This window comes from Bemisia tabaci, chromosome 9 (assembly GCF_918797505.1).
Source record: "Bemisia tabaci chromosome 9, PGI_BMITA_v3".
In the NCBI taxonomy this organism is placed as follows: domain Eukaryota; kingdom Metazoa; phylum Arthropoda; class Insecta; order Hemiptera; family Aleyrodidae; genus Bemisia; species Bemisia tabaci.
The window spans coordinates 10,570,992-10,590,053 of NC_092801.1; the positions used below are offsets into that span (position 1 = coordinate 10,570,992).

Sequence of the window (19,062 nt, forward strand, 5' to 3'; positions counted from 1 at the left end):
CATACTTCTCGGAGGCGTCGCACCTATAGCGGCGACGGTTGTCGCGAATTAGCTGGCGGTTTCACGGCTGTCGCGCGTATGACCTCGAGATCGCGACCGGCTCGGCTCATTTCCATAGTCCGCACCTCGCCGAGTCGTGATCGCACTCGCAAAGAGATTCGCGCTCGCCAAGTCCAACGGCTCCAGTCGGAGAGGCTTAAAAAATAGGTGCTCTTAGGTCCGCTTCTATCACCAAGCACTGGAAAAAAAGAACGCATTGGATCTAGAGTCCAGACTCTTAAAAACATCGACAAGAAAAAGTACTCTTGATTCAATCAGAATCTGGCTTAAATCAAGAACCAAGCCTCTTAGTTTATGCGGATTTCTTTTTGATTCAAGCAAAAATCCGATTGAATCAAGAGTATTTTTTCTGTTCAATGTTTTCAAGAGTCTGGACTCTAGATCCAATGTGTTTTTTTTCCAGTGAGGTGTCTACAAGTGCGGAAATAGTGCTGATGATTTAAGGACGGTCCGGACGTTCGGAAATTCCTCTAGAAGATCCGGAATTCATGTTATTTTTGTCGCAATTTAAGCGAGAAATTCCAATTTTTCAAATTTTTCAAATTTTCGTCGAATGGCGGTACTGAAAAAGTACTGAATTTTTCTGTTGAGGAGGTACTGAATTTCTTGGGACTGTACTGAATGAGTACTGTGAAAGTACTAATTTTTGGCCAGTCTGTTTTGGTCATAGAGTACAATAGAGTCGCAAAGTACTGGATCGCCGATGAAGTCACTTTTCGAGGCTGTTTTGTCCAGTTCTCCGGAGACTAGTGTGCGGCGACTAGCGATGACGCATACGCAGAGACTCGCGCTCAGCGCTCCCCACTCCCGACAGTCCCGACTCGGCTCCGTTCTTCGGCTAGACACACACTGAACCAGCTAAAATAAGTAGGCCGGTAATAAGTCTGAAATTGAGTCCATATATGAATATTATCTCGGAGTAACATACATTAATGGATTCATTATGGCTTTGAATATCTATTTCAAGCAAAATTTGCACAAATTAATACCGATGGAATTAAAAAAAGTCGAAAAAACACAACAAGCAGTCGTTGATTTCTCAATAAGCCACCGTGTAAAAAAATGCCGGTTGGTTCACACTTGGTATAAGTCAGAAATTAAATTCCTATATGAATTTTATCCAGGAGTAATATACATCAATGGATTCATTATGACTTTGACTATCTAACTGTAGCAAAATTTGCACAAATTAATATCGATGAAATTAAAAAATGTCGAAAAAACACGGGCAGTCGTTGCTTTTCCCGTAAGCCGCCGTGATAAGAAATGCCGGTTGGTTCACACTTGGTATAAGTCAGAAATTAAATCCCAATATGAATATTATCCAGGAGTAATATACATCAATGGATTCATTATGGCTTTGACTACCTTTAAATAGCAAAATTTGCAAAAATTAATGCTGATTGAATTATAAAATACCTAAAAACCACAAGCAGTTCTTGATTTCTCCATAAGCCGCCGTGTTACAAAATGCCGTTGGGTTCACAAATGGTTCACTATTTTCGGAGCACACGCGGCTCGGAAACGCCTGTTCATGGATTGGCTTCATCGCCGCTCCAGTACTTTGCGACTCTATTGTACTCTATGGTTTTGGTAGACACTCTGATCACATCCTAATGCTATTGCACCTCTTCGTAGAATTTTCCACAATTGAGTAAGTTGCGCCGGTCACAGAATCGTGTTTTGATGCTCGATATGTCTAAATTTGCTAAAAATAATAAGATGTGTCCAAAGAGCAACTTTCTACGTTCAATATTAACCGAGATATCGCTCTTTGAATAATTCGGTTTATGACGTCATCCATTGCAGTAGTGACACCCTTGGTTTCTTCCACCTTCCTTTCATCAGCCAGAGAAACACATGTTTGAACTGGTTACTCAACGTGAAACTTCGGATGGGAGCAAGGTGGAAGAAACCACGGGTGTCACTACCTCGGCGGATGACGTCAAAAATCCGACTTTTCAAAGGGCAATATCTCGGTTAATATTGAACGTAGAAAGTTGCGGTTTGGACAGATCTTATTTTTTCATAATCTACAAAAAGCAAGAATCAAAACACGATTCTGTGATCAGCGCAACTGACCTATTTAGTATTCAAGCCGTTAAATGGAGCTCCTGCATGCGTGAAGGATTTTCGATTTAAGTAATTTTACTCATGTAAAATATCGCGAGAAACACGATGATGCCACTTTGGCTCTCTCTGCAATCAATTCCGAAGCTCAAAAAAGCTCCCAAATTTAACGATTTAGTGGAGGGGGTATCCCACGCTACCCTGAGAGTCCTCCTCCGTATCAATTCAACCTCTCCATGCAAAGATAAGGAGCATGTACATTAGCAGGGTTGCTGTGTTTTTAGTTTAAGAGTCCCCAAATAATATACTCGTGTAAATATTTGAATAGTTCCACCTAACTAATTTCTATCTTTGAATAAAGTTACCTACGTTCAATTTGACAATTCTACCGAGTGGACAGATGAGGAGATGCCTGTCTATACTTGTGAGTGAGGGAAAGGGATTTTAATATTCTGTTGCTTTAAATAGATAAAGCAGAATCGAAATTTCAACATGAATTAAATTAAACAATAAAAAAGTATACAATCGAGAAATAAAAGTACAAGACTACAGTACTGAGATATTTCCTTTAATTTGAATAGACGCTCTCCGCTCCGTAAATGCATAGTACGTGGCACACTTAAAAAGTGTTGTGGAGGTTTGGGTCGGATAGGCAACTAAACTAACTTCGTGACAAAGCGTAGAGTATCATGGCAAAATGAAGGCGCTTAGAGCTGAGATTGTACTCTCAATGCTCCAACTAATCTATGTAAGTACGTAATTTGTGAGCGAGCACTGTTGACGTTGTCCTCTCCATTCATGTCGTACCGATGAACTTCAAAGATTTCGGCTGGTTGCTTTTATTTAGCATCCCGCGTCTGAAATTGAAACCCTTCTGGCACCTGAGATTCAGGACCATCCCATCGCAGTTGAGGTCACGATAACCGCCAATGCGTGGTCCACAGTCGTTGTTCCTCACATACAGGACGTTAGCGGGGAGAATCCTGAGTTTCCTGCACGGATCGTTCAAGGTGTCCATTCCCCAGATCAGCTCCTTCGTTCCCGATGCGTTAAAACCGGAAAATAACGACACGGACCAGGCGTTACCGGCGGGCAGAGTCACAACGATGCATAACGCTAGGGTTAACGCGAGTGTTGACTGCATCTTGAAACGCTTCAGTAAGACGAGCTGTGCCGTGTTTCTCGTGGAACAATGGGCCTGTTGCATGCCAGAGATACAGCCGCGCGAATAGACTTTTTAGCGGTTAAATGACACGAAAATTACGATGGTCACAGTAAAAAAACCTGAAATACACTCCTTACCGCGCAATTTGCGTTGTTAGGAACGCGCTTTTTCAAATTTCCCGCGTCTGGGGGCAGTTTTCTAATCACCGGAAACGAGCAAACGGCGGGCTCGGTGATTTCCGGAAGATGCCGAGTCGTTGTTGTTGTTGTTATTTTTTCCTTCAGTTTGTTTACAAACCCAACGTGATCTCCTATAGTGGTCCATATACGCTTTATGCGGTAACCAAATCGATCAACTTTTAAATATCCAACGCAATCCTTCTACATTTCATTTCACGATGTCACGAGCTCCGATTTTTAGGTTATGTTGTCAGTTTTAGTTGACCGGAAATAGCCGCGAGTTGCCGTTAATTGTTTCCGTTAGAAAACTGCCCCCAGACGCGGGAAATTTGAAAAAGCGCGTTCCTAACAACACAAATTGCGCAGTAAGGAGTGTATTTCAGACTTTTTTAATGTGACCATCGTAATTTTCGTGTCATTTAACCTCTGAAAAGTATATTCGCACGGCTGTATCTCTTGCATGCAACAGGCCCATTCACGATATATAACGCTAGCGTTAACGCGAAAGTTCACTTCGTCTCGAAACGCTTTGGGTGGACGAGCCGTGCGTGTATCTCGAGGGACAATTCACCGCATAATACGCAAAGTTGAAAATTTGCCCTCTAGTATAACGCTGTAAAGTATAACGCCTGTGATAACGCGAATGTTCACTTCATATCGAAATGCCTTGGGAATAAGGCGAGCTGTGCATGCGTCTCAGGGAACGATCCACGGTATTATACGCAATATTGAAAATTTGCCCTGTGGTATATCCACAGGTGTCGGCACATGTGGCGCGCATTATATTTAAATAATGTTTTAACGCTCTCGCGAGGTTTCTTTTCAATTGAGGCAGCATCGGTAAATACTGATGCGAGAAATTGCGTCAAGCATGCAGAAACGAGCGTCGAATTTCCGGTGTATTTGTGCAATTACGCATTTGTAAATCGTGCAGAAAATTCACTGAAATTTGCACGAAAATCCGCACAACCGTTTTCTTGTAACAAATTGAATTGCCCGATCAAATTTGGGAATAGCTGATGTGGCTTGGTTCCTCTCTGCTTTACGCGGTCCAAATAAGACAGACGGAACAAACACAACATGGGAGCAGAGCAAGGGAAAGGTCGCGCGTTGATGACGGCGCAGGGATACAACTATTCGTGCTCGATGGATGTCCGTGTTGCATCTGCAAAATTGAAGGCGCTACGGCGCGAGACGTGAGCTCGCGATGCTTCGCTCTGATTCGAGAGACGAGCGTCGAATTTTCTCGTGTATTTGTGTAATTACGCATTTGCAAATTGTGCAGAAAATCCACTGAAATTTGCACGAAAATCCGCACAACCGTTTTCTTGTAAAAAATTGAATTGCCCGATCAAATTTGGCAGTAGCTGATGTGGCTTCGTTCCTTTCTGCTTTACGCGGTCCAAATGCAGTCCATAAACCTCTCACTCCGTTGAAGGATGAGTGGATTACATTTTGCAATAAGAAACCACTATCTCTGGATCTCCCATGAGAGCACAGACCTGCATAGGGAAACCAATGGCATATAATGTTGTTTCTTAACTGGGCCAGAAATAGTGGTTCCTTATTGCAAAATGTAATCCGAGTCATCTCAATCTCAACCAAACACGCTTTACTGCCTGCATCTGTTCGTATGACAAGGTCCAACATTTTTACAATGTAATTGGATCCACTGATCTCCATCGGCCGTGACGTCAAACCAACCTAACCGAATGGACTGCGGCCTGATTGTTGAAATTGATAGACAAAGCTTTAGACAAAAAAGACAAAAGGGATATGGAGGGATCCTATTGGTGGAATCGGATGGTTGCAATTGACAAAGGAGGTAGGTAATAGACTATCTAACGGCAACCCACAAGAGACCCTATAGTTAGTCCATCATCAACCCCCTTAATCTATAAGAACCAGCCATTCAACCAATAGGATTGCTCCGTACTACCTATGTTTTATTTGTCTATAGCTTTGTCTATCAATTCCAAGAATCAGCCCGCTGGCGATTAGTGATGGTTCGCAGTCACATCAGGACATCATCGATGAAGCGGTCAGTGAGCAATCGCTCTCAACAATCATGCTGATGTACATTTCTGATTCATGGCGATCCGGTCGTTGAACGTGATTCGTTGACCTTATTTCAAAAATTAATAAGTCACAAATCACGGTAATTTGCTCCACCTCAAGAATGTTTAGATCCGCACAATTACCGGATGGTGCCGGAAGAGACTTGTTTTGTCCTCCGAAGAATGGACGAATCGCCTATTTTTGAGACTCTTATTCCCGTGACGAATAATTGATGAACGCTATTTCTATACCGCTGTCTCAAAAAATATCGTCCCGAACCCTCGAGAGAGATAATTATTATGCGCCAAAAAAGTCTCGTCCCGAACTCTTCAAGGTATCGGGATTTGGTTGCTTCAGGAGACGTTAACCCTGTTAAAAATGATCATGATTGTGCCATTTTAAGTATGGTTCATTTGGGGCCGTATTGGCACCAGCATGGTACAAACAAACGACCATGTTCGTGTGTGAAACATGGTCCCATGTAAACGCCATCATAGCATCAACATTGGTTCACTGCGCGCGTTGGCCACCGTAAATTATTTTGACCAAATGGAAATGGTGCTATATTTTACCATGTTTGTATACATGGCACACACTGTATGCAAAAAATTTCCGCAATTTTTTCAAATAACACAGACAATTCCAAAAAATGTCAGAAGACTACTTGAAACCGCCCCCTGGTGCCTAAGTAAATTGACATATGAAACTTTGCACGTTGCTATGCAATCAGGCCCCTCCAATCATAAACCCTTTCATTCGTCGTCTCATAAATCCAACACTCCAGAAACCGATGATGCATTAGTTTCAAAGATTTTATTTTTACTTTTCGTGCCACCTGTGCATATTCATCAGTCGAGCATAGGATTGCTTTAGGTAAATTATGCCTGACAGTTCATAATGATTTAGGACGTATCTTTCGTATATTCAAGTCGCACTGCTGTAGGTTGGTACCTACTCTAAGAAAATCGTCTAGTTTGCCTTCTTCTGAAGTGCTAGTTCCTTCCGCGCTAATGGAAGATTTGATCGCAGTTGCATCAGTTTTAAATTAACGCTCGCGTTACATTATTAACGCTGTTCGATCCCTCGTGTATTTTAGTTGCACTGCTACAGGTCGGTACTCCAAGAAAATCGCCTAATTTGCCTTTTTTTGAAGTTCTATAGTTTCTTCCGCGCTAATGGAAGATTTAATCGCGGTTACATTAGTTTTAAATTAACGCACGCGTTAACGTCAACGCTGTTCGTCACCGTAGTACTCAAAACAATCGTCTTTTTTGCCTTCTTCTGAAATGCTAGTTTCTTCCGCGCTAATGGAAGATTACCATCGCGGTTACATTAGTTTTAAATTAACGTTAACGTTAACGCTCTTCGCAACCGTGGTGTTGTTCAGCGCTAACGCTTGGTCCGTATCCTTGTTCTCAGAGGTGGGGCCAACTGGACACGGTGGTGGGATGAAGGAGCTAATATGGGGCCTTGACGATCCGAAGGATCCGTGCCGGCCCCTCAGAAAAATCCCGGGGAACGTTCGACACTACAGGAACAATGATTGCGGACCGTATGTCTGCGGTTTCAACGATACCAACTGTAAAGGTGCGAGGATCATGCTCTTCTGATGCAACAAGGGTGTTACTGTCACCGGCGTCATGCTGCGGCCGGAGAACCAGCCGCGATCCGTCAAATACTGTCGCACGCATTAACTCAAGTAGCAGTGGACGTAGTTGCTAGTTCGCAATCTTAGATGCGGTTTCAATGTGTCGTGATTTTGTCGACGTCGATTTATCGCAATATTGTCAGATAAAAATTTGCGATAAATCCGCTCCTAAATCCTAATAATAAATCCTACACCGTTCAAATCTTGATGATCCTGGCGAGTTTATCCCCGAAAAATTGTAAAAAATTGCAACTTAATTTCAAAATATCGCAATTTTTCCGTTGAAAAATGCTACGTGGGAAGCAGAGCTCCAGTGACGCTTACCAGATTTTATAGTACCTTCCTATTTCAAGATTAGTTTTTAGCTACTTATGTGTTGAGTTGGATGCAAGGACTGCAGATACGTAGGCTATTGAAAATAAATGTATCAAACACGTCGATACAGTTCATTTAATCGAACTATCAATTTTCTTTCACCAATTTTGAATGTATAACTTTTGATTAACTTTTGATTTCTTTTTAGCTGAGTATTAGTAACGTCTACGACTAGCCTTCCCTAACAAAATGAGTTTTTTTTCCCTTTCCTTTTTTTCGGTTGCATGTAAAGACTGGCCTGACTGGCTGTAGGCTGTCGAAAATAAATATATCGAACCTCAGTATAGTCAATTTTATCGATCGATCAATTATTTTGTCTAATCACCAATATTGAATTCATAACTTTTTTTTTTTTTTTTTTTTTTTTTTTTTTTTTTTGGAAAGGCTTTAAATCAATCATTTGCAAAAATCAATCTTAGTGATCAATGATGCTTTACTTCCACCAAGGCACGGCTATACCCACACCAAAAAATCGACAATCATTCTACCTTACTACATGGAAACGCCGTCTGAACATTGCTAAATTTTCTTTTCAAAATAAGTATTTTTGAGACGAATTACGAATATATTCCCTTGAAATTTTTTTAATAAGCTAGATTGCGTTGCGATTAAAATTCCCTAAAAAATTGGAAGCAAAAAATTCACACAATGCCCCAAAAAATCTTGTTTTATAGAAGGAAATTCGGCAGCGTGTCAAGGTTCATACGGCATTCCTCATCAACTTGGTAGATCATCATTTTATCGTATGTATCTCTCATCAGTATTTACCGACGCTACCTCAAATAAAATGTAACTCGCGAGAAATTTTAAACAAAATAAAAATATCATACATATAGGCCATATGTGTATACTTATAGATTTACAACCTGGCGGATTTGCAACAACCGCGTATTAAACCGTGCATACTTCTCCGGCATAAATGCACAATTGGACTACATTTTGCAGTTTGGAACTATGAATTCTGACCTAGTTTAAAAAGAACGTATGTTCCATTAGTTTCTTTATGCACATAAGTGTTTTTTCAGACGAGCCAGAATTTATAGGTCCAAATTGCAAAATGCAGTCCAATTCGTCTTCGTGTAACGAGTCAAGATTTACATTGACGTTTGCGTTAGCTTTAACGTAATAATTAAAAAATAAGGTAAATCACTTATTCAAGTCTTGCGGACAAATTACCTAATGAGCTCGCTTCTTCTCGATGAAATTGAGATGCTTTGAAATAATGGTAGCCAGAAAGCTTGCATTCCATCGTCAAAAAGTCTCTACATCATTTGCATTTATAAAAAAGAACCACCTCACATACAATGTCTCTTGATTGTTTCTCAGGCTATGAATGCATATTGCATGCCTGCCTCTTTTATGGTGGGTGCATCGACAAGTGACATACGACTTAGCCGGACGCATTTAAATCAAAAGGAACCATGTCCATTGTGGCATAAACCCCGTCGTACATGTATTCTTGTGGATTTCAGGGCTCATTTTAGAATGGTTATAATTCCGTTTGATTTAAATACGGCCACTTGATTCAACGAAGGTAATGGATTCATGCTTATGAGTTACGCGCGGGCGTTAATGTTTTGTGTAATGCTTTTGAGTTTGGCTGGGGAGGAATGTTGGATACATTCTTTCGGAAACATCGTTCAAAAGAGGGGAAAAAATCATATTTACGAAGTACCCATCATAATAAAACGCACGAAGTTTGGTGTTCCGGATATCAATATATATATACGGATATACGGTACGATACACGGATATCAATCGCACGGTTCATTAGACCGAACTTTCGTAGGTATCATTAAGTGGTCCGAGTTCATCATAAAGGAACCAACCCACATTTTCGAAAAAATTGAGATAAGAAGGTTTTCGAGTTCCACCAGCCGTACATTTCTCCCGCCAAAAACTGAAAGTCGAAAAACAGAAATTAGTTTTTGGAAAGAGGGGTTAAAGTTTATTTTTCCTTTGGGCCTCATGCAGGAATAAAACTTCAAACCTCTTTTTCTCAGTTTCAACTTAATGTGGGTTGGTTCCTTTCTAATGAACTCGGTCCAAGTTTGCCTCCTCAATTTCAGTTTTTCATGAAATAAGTTTTTTTACTTGTGGGGGGCTACATCCATTCTAAGATCCTTTAACTTCGGAGACCACTGGTCGGTGAAAGAGCGCCATGCTTTTCGACCAATCAGAGCACAGAATTATCAATATTCGAGTAGTAACTTTATGAAAATTTGTTGATAAGTATATAAATTGATCAAAATGTAATGTGCATATGGCTGTGTTGCCGAAGCGATCAAAGCGACGATAAATTCATCAATAGTGATTCAAAATCAGAAACCTCAAAATTTTCAGTTTAAAAATTATTTTAATCCTTTAATTTAATTGATAAAGCATTCATGTTCTAGAAAAAATTGGAACAAGCAGTTAGTAGGTCAACATTATCGGTATAATTCTCATTAAACTAACACAAAATGCCCTGTCCCTTTTTTTCGTCATTTTGAACAAGTCATTTTCTTCCGCAATGTTTTTCGTCACATACGATCCTTAACGCCTTCAAAGTGGCAGTTAAGTCAAACAACCTAGGTTCACAGTAATAAGCGCATTAAGGTAATTCGATGGACGCCATATTTTGTGTCAGAACGGCATGCGATAAATCGCATCAATTGGTTCCATTTTTTCAGCTACTCGTCATTTTTCTCCAATTTTGAGGCCGCAATTCTGTTGTCAGGAGACTTAAGCACTCACCAATTTTAACAAAGAAATTCAACGTTATAAAGGCGCGGTTTTTATAAAGAGAAATTATCGCATTCGAGTGCAGTTTCGATATCAGTATCGAATGCGATGTTTTCTCTCTAAAAAAACCACGCCTTTATTACGGTGAATTTCTTTGTTGAAATTGGGAAGTGAGTGCTTTTATGCTTCTGACAACAGAATTGCGATCTCAAAATTGGAGAAAAATGACGAGTAGCTGAAAAAATGGAACCAATTGATGCGATATATCGCATGCCGTTCTGACACAAAGTACGGCGTCCATCGAATCACCTTAAGTCAAACAACCTAGGTTCACAGTAACGAGCGCATTAAGCCTGAATTTATTGATGATTCACGGTGATTAAAAGACACAGAAGTGAAGAATGTAGCGACAAGTAGCAAGAGATGAGTAAATGAAAAGTAGATTTTACCTTAAGAAGTGAGAAACCACGGACGATCCACTAAGATAAATCGAACCTGAAAATTGAAGAACCACTTGAATAATTACTTACTACCCGTAGGTTAGTTTCGATCAGCAATCAAATAGCTTTTTCCGCGTTTCTACTCAAAATCAGTTTACCCTACACTGCCGGGCAAAGACCAATAATTATTGGTCACACACCGATAAGATAAACCGCTCATCTGCCGTTATCCGTTCAAAATGAGCCCATGTCAAAGCGCCACCGTGTCTCTCACGCATATCCGCGCAGGTGACGATTTCTCCTTCGATTTCATACGATTCTTTGAAATTCTCGGTCGAAAGGTCTGGAACATCGGGGAATATTTGAGATTTTAATGAGGGAGTTTGGCTTAAAAATTGGTCAGATTTTTCACCCATGCGCGCGGTCTCCCGGTGATCCCCGGGTTTTCTCCTTTCATTAATTTCTGAAAACTAATATCTTGCTATGGTTTTTTTTTTTTATACATCCAGCTCTCTTTGTACAGTACTTGTAGATTATTTAAAGGGTATTACAAGAGGAGGATAAGTGAAATTTTTGTCACTCCACCACACGCTCTTTAGAAGGTGAAAAATAAAATTGAAGTTTATGACACAAATGAACTAAGTACGGACATGAATTATTTTGAGGTCAGGTCATGGAGCAGTGGCGTGGCGTGAATTGCGATGTATCGATTGTTCTGCCATTAAAACCTATGGTAAAGAATCGATTATAAGGGTGTTCGCTGCGAACACCCTGTTTATCGATCCTTTCCCATAGGTTTAAATGACATAACAATCGATATATCGCAAAGCACGCCACGCCACTGTCATGGAGCTTTTAGGGCCCAAAAGGATAGGCTACCAACGAATTTGAATTACCCAGAGTGATTTTTAATTACAATCATTGTTACTTAGCTTTTGCATAAATTTAATCATTTTGCGGAATGATGCTTCTTTATGGACATTTTTGGCCATCTTGGTTTGATATTGCAATCTGACGTTTGGCAGTGAAATGTTTTATGTTTGGAGGTTGGCTGCCCTTTTGGGCCCTAAGAGCTCCGCATTTCAAAGTGCTCGTATTCTCTCCATATAAGTACTCTAGTACCGTTGAGGAGCTTGGAGAACAAGGCTCACAAGTGCAGTATTTTAATAAATCGAGTTATTAATAACGTCAAGTAAAACTAGTCTTAATGCATATTCTGGGAAAAATTCGCTGCCGAATCACAATTTTTAAGCATCGAAAAGTCAGTTTTAACTTTCCGCCATAAGACTCCATGTAATTTCGAAACTTCAAACACGTATTTCTCCGTATAGCGAAAAACTGCACTAATGCGCCTCGTCCTCCTACCCCCTCAATCGAACCGATTGTTTTCCAAATCACGTAAGCGCCAATGTCTATTTTGGTGGTAGAGGGTTTGTTTTTCTTGTTTTTTCTGATATACCCAATCATGTCTGATTTCACAATAGCCTTCTAAAAGAACATATATTTTTTGGAATTCGAAGATGGTCAACAAAACGAATAAAACGGGTATTCCTTGTTTTATTCACATTCGCAATTTTGAAACTTACGTGATTTGGGAAATAATCGGTTCAATTGATTGGTTTCTTTTTGTGGGATTCTCGCTCTACCCAGCACACTATGGATCGAGTCAATATGAGAAGTCGGACAATATTTGGAAATTTGAAACACCTATACCTCCGCTTATACTCAACTTTGAGGTTCTAAAAGTGGCTCCACTGGTTTGTCCGTGAAATGTTCTTTCAGGAACATCCCTCACAATTCAAAATGTGACGAAATAAACATCAAAATATCGAAGGTGTAAGCCGTCTATCACGTATCTCGGTTTGCGACGTCACAGACTTTCCGTCATACTTTATTTTTTAAACGGAAAACTATCGAACGGCAATTCTTTAAAACTGCCGTGATTTTCCTTCTCTGTGCGAAGAAAATCCTGCAAAGATTCGGATCGAGTCAATTAGAGAGGTCGGACATGAAATTTTACACGAAAACTGCGAATTTTGTCGTTTATTTCGTCACATTTAAAAGTTCTAGGGGCGCTACTAGAAGAAAATTTCACGAGGAAACCAATGAAACCACTTTTAGAACTTCAAAGCTTTGTATAAACGGAGTTATGAGCGTTTAAAGTTTCCAAATTATGTCCGACCTTTCCTATTGACTCGATCCACCGAGCGCCGTCGATATATAGTTTTCTGCCGTGATAGCGAAGAGAGCTGCAAGTGCTAAAATGAAGTTTTAAGAAAACGGGCTCAGAAGCTTCTGATCGGAAAATATTAATGAAAGAAGCCTCCGTTCTTTGTCAAATCGCCATTAATCGTCCAAAAGACTCGCAGAAATCCTTTGGATGATTAAAAATCGACCGATTTTATCTCAAGCACCTACAAAAAAAGGTATTTTTCATTTTCATACCAGGTTATTGTGTCAGGCAAGACAGTCGTAAGTGCTATCTTCTGCATGCTTTCGTGGTTGCGTTTTGGGCGCACAACAGTCACATTTTTAGGTTAGAAATTGGCAGAAGAGGGTGGCACTTTATTGGAAAGCACTGTTTTCATTGGCTCTCATGCACCTACGGCTGTCTTAAAAAAAACTATGTCATTTTTTGTGCACTTACGGCTTTCTCATACGTCTCGTTTTCATTAAATTAGGATGAATTTTGCTGTTTTAGCTGTCTCAGTGATTTCATCTAAAAGAGTTTAGACGAATTTTGAAGAAAACTCGATTTCGAAAATTTTGCACTTACAGCTCTCTTCGCTATCACGGCAGTTTTAATTAGCAATTTCAAGTCCGACCTCTCCTATTGACTCGAGCCACTGTGCGGCAGTTCTCCTCGCCGTTACTGAAAGAAAATAGTCTTACCCATTTCCAGATACATATTCCTAAATGTCCAATATATTACACCGGGGGAAAAAACCGAAGCGAGCGCGGCGCTAAGAGCAGAAATCGCGTATGACGGGGCAGGCGGACACTAATGGATCGGGAAATCCTGTCGCGGGTTCGGAGCACGTGGGCCGTGGGCTGGGCTCTCTCCTGCTCCTGCGGTCGGTCGCTTCCGAGAGCTGGTCTTCCACTGTCCGGTCCGGCCAAGTCGGGCGGTCGCGGGACGACCGCGGCCTCCTGCGTGGGAGGCAGCCGACCGGTAAAGGCCAGGTCCAGGTCCAGGTCCAGCGGGAGGTGGGATCGCTGCCCTTGTCAATGAAAGTCCACAGGTCAGTGTGGCTCCGAGCGAACGGACTGTGACTGTGGAGGCGCTAATGGATCGTCGTAGATTCGCTCATGATGAGACGGGGGAACGGTGTTGTCGATTGGTCTCGAGTAGAGACAGTATATGAATCAGTGAGTTCGAAAACACACAAACTCGGGAAAAAAAATTGTTCAGGAAACACCTAAAACTGCGGAGCATGTTCATTTCCCACCATGTTTTGTTCAAACTATAAGCAATTTGCTATAGCTGAGCTAAAGAGTCAGGATTGAGGTTGCTACATGTTTATATCACAGAGAGTGTCATGGTAATTTTGAGTGTGCGATTTGACTCACGCAGACCATTGAGTTTTCATGAGCGGGAGGTTTGAATTCAGGCGTCAAGAAACGTTAAATATATTGGTTAGGAGTTAATTTCAGTAATTTTCGTTGCGCAAATCGTAGCCTGCGTAAAATTTTGGTTGAGAAACATGTATCAGAATGCTTGAATTCGTACCTTGTCTAGTGGTCCATTGTTGTGGTAAAGTTTAAAATGCAATTTGACTCACGTAGGCTATTGTGTTTTCATGAGCGAAAGGTTTGAATTCACGCATTAAGAAACATTAAATATTTTAGTTGGGAGTAGTTAATTTCAGTAATTTTCGTTGCAAAAATCTTGTTTTACGTGAAATTTGGGTTAGGAAATATGTATCAGAATGCTTAACTTCGTACCTTGTCTAGTGATCCATTGTGTATTTATCGGATAGATAACTATTCGAACTCCCTTGTAGGTATATTGCCTATGCAGCAAAATTGAAGGCGAGCCTCAGATAGACGACACCAATCAATTGGTTAACATTATCTGTCATCGCTTCAATCATTTGAGCCTATGAAATGGTGTAAATGTGCGCCTTTCGATTATGGAACTATTGACGCTCCCTGGTAGGCATGTTGCCTACACAGCAAAGTTGAAGGCGAACTTCAAGTAGACAATATCTGGCCATAAGTTTGCGTACTGGTTCTAGCAAAGTCTATCGAGAAAGATAACTGTAAGATTTTTAGTACATAACTATTGGCTCTCTTTGTCTGGACGGTGAAATTTTTAAAACATGTATCTTGGTTTGTGGCATTGCAGACTCGCTGTCATACTTTATTTTTTCTGCGGAACAATATTCAAAATCATTTCTTAAAAACTTTCGTATTTTTCTTCTTTGCGTGAAGAGGATGCAATGAAAAGAGGGTTATGCATAACGGCCAAAAAGTGACCCCGCGGGGATTGTACGAAACTTTGTGGGATGATTGTATAGGTCATTTTGGGCCTGCATCTGGCTGCTTTTAGGCGAAAACCGCAGGGAAACAGCGTTGCCATTTTTTAAAGTCGTAACCTTCAAACAACCATAACTTTCGCAAAAATGCAGTTACAGAGCTCGTATTTATACCAATAAATGCGGAAAATTTTGCTCTATTGACCAACGCAAAGGAAATTTTTATTTGAGTCCACTGTTGCCACGTTCTGGCCATTTTTTTTAATTTTCATAATGATTAAAAATCACGTTATCGCCTAAAAGTGTGTTTGCAGTTGGTGGGGATTGAATAAAAACCTGTCGGAATTATTGTTCGTTCGATTCCGCATCCATTGATATGTTATACTTTTGTGAGAGGCTTAGGGAATCCAAGTTACAGCGATTTAAAAATTCGGCAACACGCCCGACGCCCGATTTTGACGCTCGTTAAGGTACGTTTCGCGACTCCGTGTTGAAGGAGAACGCCTAGATAAAACAAAATTCGAAGAGCCAGTTCATGTTTTACGCTTTTTTGAAACTTTCACGTCATTTTTTAGAAATTCAAGTAGCGGCGGTGTGGCCGGTTTTCGATATTGTATCGAGATCAAGATCGCTGGATCTAGGTCCCTTTCCAAAACTAATCATCAGACCGCTCGGGTGATTCGGTAGCCTTAAATTTCGATACCTCGTTATTGTCGGGCACCAGTGCCGTTGCAAAGAGATAGAAGAAACCATCGATTCGATAAATCGACAATTCCAACTACAGAATAAGGCTGGACGTGATTTAATGAGTGATACATTTTTTTGTGATTGCGGCGGCGGTTTCCTTGAAAACTGGCAACCCCGCCTCTACGCGAATTCCGACGGAAATTAGGCGACGTTGTTAACATAATGTCGCAAATGGTCAGTTTAGGATATACTATGTAGCTAGACGTGATTAAATGAGTACTACTTTCAATTGTGATCGCAGCGGTGGTTTTCATTGAAAACCGGCAACACCGCCGCTACTTGAATTTCTAAAAATGACGTGAAAGTTTCAAAAAAGCGTAAAACATGAACTAGCTCTTCGAATTTTGTTTTATCTAGGCGTTCTCCTTCAACACGGAGTCGCGAAACGTACCTTAACGAGCGTCAAAATCGGGCGTCGGGCGTGTTGCCGAATTTTTAAATCGCTGTAACTTGGATTCCCTAAGCCTCTCACAAAAGTATAACATATCAATGGATGCGGAATCGAACGAACAATAATTCCGACAGGTTTTTATTCAATCCCCACCAACTGCAAACACACTTTTAGGCGATAACGTGATTTTTAATCATTATGAAAATTAAAAAAAATGGCCAGAACGTGGCAACAGTGGACTCAAATAAAAATTTCCTTTGCGTTGGTCAATAGAGCAAAATTTTCCGCATTTATTGGTATAAATACGAGCTCTGTAACTGCATTTTTGCGAAAGTTATGGTTGTTTGAAGGTTACGACTTTAAAAAATGGCAACGCTGTTTCCCTGCGGTTTTCGCCTAAAAGCAGCCAGATGCAGGCCCAAAATGACCTATACAATCATCCCACAAAGTTTCGTACAATCCCCGCGGGGTCACTTTTTGGCCGTTATGCATAACCCTCTTTTCATTGCATCCTCTTCACGCAAGGTCGAGGTCGATCTTCGGGGGATAAAAGATCTTCTGAAAGTCGAAATGGACGGTCTGAGGGTCGGACCAGATCGTCTGAAGATCGAAGCAGATCTTTTAAGGCTCAGAGAGGACCACCCAACACAAGAGGTAAATCAGAAGATGTCCCTAGAGATAGGAAAGAGTCTGACAGAAGGAGCAAGTCCGAAGAGGTGGCTGAAAGGAATCGAAAGGAATCATCCGATCAAAATCCCAAAAATGGAGGGAAGCCGAGAGGAAGTTCACGCAGTGATCGCAGAAGTGAACCAAGGGAAGTGAGTAGAAAACAGAGCAGATCGTCTAATGAAAAAAATAGGGATCGGAGAAAAAATTCGGAAGACGTTAGAAACCGTATGAGAGAGAAATCATCAGAGGAGGATACAAAGGAAATCGAAGTGTCGTCAGAGGAGATGGAGAGAGGATCTACCAGGGGTAAAACAAAAAACCGAGGGTATTCTTCTGAGCAAGCCAAAAATCAAAACAAATCCAGGAATCAGAGGAAACAAAAAAATTCATCAGAAGAAGGGGTCAAGGATAGAAAGCAATCAAAAAGGCGCAAAGATCAGATGTTTTCTTCAGAGGATAGACGTCTTTCAGAAGAAGGGGTCAAGGATAGAAAGCAATCAAAAAGCCGCAAAGATCAGAAGAATTCTTCAGAGGAGAAGAAAAATTCCTCAGAAAAATCAGCAAGAGAACAAAGAAAAAATGGCAAAAAATCGTCGGATCAGACATCCAAACCGGATAAAAAGCCATCAGAAAAAGAAAACAATGATGAGAAAAAGAAATCTCCACAGAAAGAAAGTCAAGATGAGAAAAAATCATCACCGGAGGCAACTGAAGACAGAAAAGAATCACGAGAAGAGAGCATCACGGAGCAAGATAAGGGATCGCAAGGAAAAACCGAAGACGACCAAAAATCGTCAGATAGACAGGAAAAAGATAAAGAATCTTCAGTAAAGGAAACGAAGGACCAGGAGCAATCTCCAGAGGAGGAAACCAAAGATGAGGGAGATCCCTCGGAAAAAGATACTGAGGATGAGGAAGAGAGTGATCAATGGAGATAATCATCCGAGGAAAAAGACAGTAGCAGTCATCCCTAAAAAAAACCATTCCCATATTTAAGTAGTACTTAATAATACTGAACTAGTTATTCGAGTAAATACTTTTGAGTAAATATGTTATTCGATTTGTTCTTAAGGATCGTGTGATGGCATAAAACAACGTTTCAGTCTTTCTTTCAGTTTAACGTTATGCAAATATGATAACTAGCCCATAATCAAGCGTGTTTTGTACTCGAAGTACCCACTGATAAAAAACAAGATTACTGCCGTTTAATAATAAAAGCAACGTTGAATATCCGAATGGTTTTCGATGGATCCACAATTCTTTACGTGGCGAGATAAATACTATCTATAATTATTATGAATAAATTCAAATTTAAGTCGACAAGATAATGGTAAGTGATTTCGAAATGCAATAATCTGTTTGTAATGCGTAAATTAAAGGTCAAACTAAGAAAATATACAATTACAAAAATAAAAAAGAGAAATTTTCGTTGCGATTTTTTAAAATTTCCATGCATGCACTTAATTTTCCCGATAGGAAGTCCGTCTGACTTCTTTAATGAAACCGGAGTATAATGTTCATAAGAACAAATCGACGTACGGGCGGGTGCAGGGGAAGGGCGCAAGGGCCATCCCCCCTCCCGTTCATCCAAAATTAACGGGGAAGAAATAGGGAAGAAAGAAAAAAGGAAAAGAACGGAGGGCGGAGAAGGAAGAACGCTTATATTTGGTGATAATTATAGACGAACTTAAATCGAACCGCACATTCGATGCTTTAAAATTTTGACAATATTCCGGGAGAACCCCCCGGAACCACCCCCCCCCCCCCGTTCGAAGTGTCTAGGTCTATGGATCGACAGTGAAAATCCACAGTTGAGTATCTGCATTGCCGAGTTTTCAAACATCCCATCTTAGGTATTTCACTTTTAATGGAGAAGGCATCTACTTCTTTCCTTGAAAGAGGGTTATGCAAAACGGCCAAAAAGTGACCCCGCGGGAATTGTACGAAACTTTGTGGGATGATTGTATAGGTCATTTTGGGCCTGCATCTGGCTGCTTTTAGGCGAAAACCGCAGGGAAACAGCGTTGCCATTTTTTAAAGTCGTAACCTTCAAACAAC

At 40.7% G+C, this 19,062-nt stretch overlaps 2 protein-coding genes and 1 long non-coding RNA gene across 6 annotated transcripts in view; 1 reads left to right on the forward strand and 2 right to left on the reverse strand.

Moving 5' to 3' along the window:
• LOC109036720 (regucalcin) overlaps window positions 1-19,062 on the reverse strand; it is a 38,613-nt gene that overhangs the window by 14,178 nt on the left and 5,373 nt on the right. Inside the window, exons 1-2 of one of the 4 annotated variants that reach the window (XM_019051080.2) lie at window positions 13,612-13,982; window positions 10,729-10,774 (exon numbers count right to left, since the gene is read on the reverse strand). The exons of 1 other annotated variant lie outside the window; for it this stretch is intronic. In XM_019051080.2, coding sequence (XP_018906625.2) covers window positions 10,729-10,774; window positions 13,612-13,627 — 62 coding nt within the window. In that variant the 5' untranslated portion in view covers window positions 13,628-13,982. Of the gene's footprint in view, window positions 1-10,728; window positions 10,775-13,611; window positions 13,984-19,062 lie in introns of those variants that run through there. 2 more of the 4 variants (XM_072304159.1, XM_072304160.1) reach the window with 2 other exon arrangements.
• LOC140225396 (uncharacterized) lies at window positions 564-5,001 on the reverse strand. Its single transcript, XR_011900514.1, has 3 exons — window positions 4,126-5,001; window positions 1,480-3,328; window positions 564-944 (listed from the first exon to the last, which is right to left on the reverse strand). It is a non-coding gene; the product is annotated as an uncharacterized lncRNA (long non-coding RNA).
• On the forward strand, window positions 13,702-18,432 carry LOC140225454 (uncharacterized). The gene is made up of 2 exons (XM_072304423.1): window positions 13,702-13,891; window positions 16,861-18,432. The coding sequence occupies exons 1-2, from the start codon at window positions 13,702-13,704 to the stop codon at window positions 17,940-17,942; spliced, it is 1,272 nt and encodes a 423-aa protein (XP_072160524.1). The 3' UTR covers window positions 17,943-18,432.

What these genes read in the sequence shown, in the direction of transcription:
- LOC140225454 (XM_072304423.1), top strand. Translation starts at nt 13,702, where the DNA reads ATGACGGGGCAGGCGGACACTAATGGATCGGGAAATCCTGTCGCGGGT. An exon ending in GCGTGGGAGGCAGCCGACCG is followed by an intron (nt 13,892 to 16,860) that starts GTAAAGGCCAGG and finishes TCTTCACGCAAG; the next exon opens with GTCGAGGTCGATCTTCGGGG.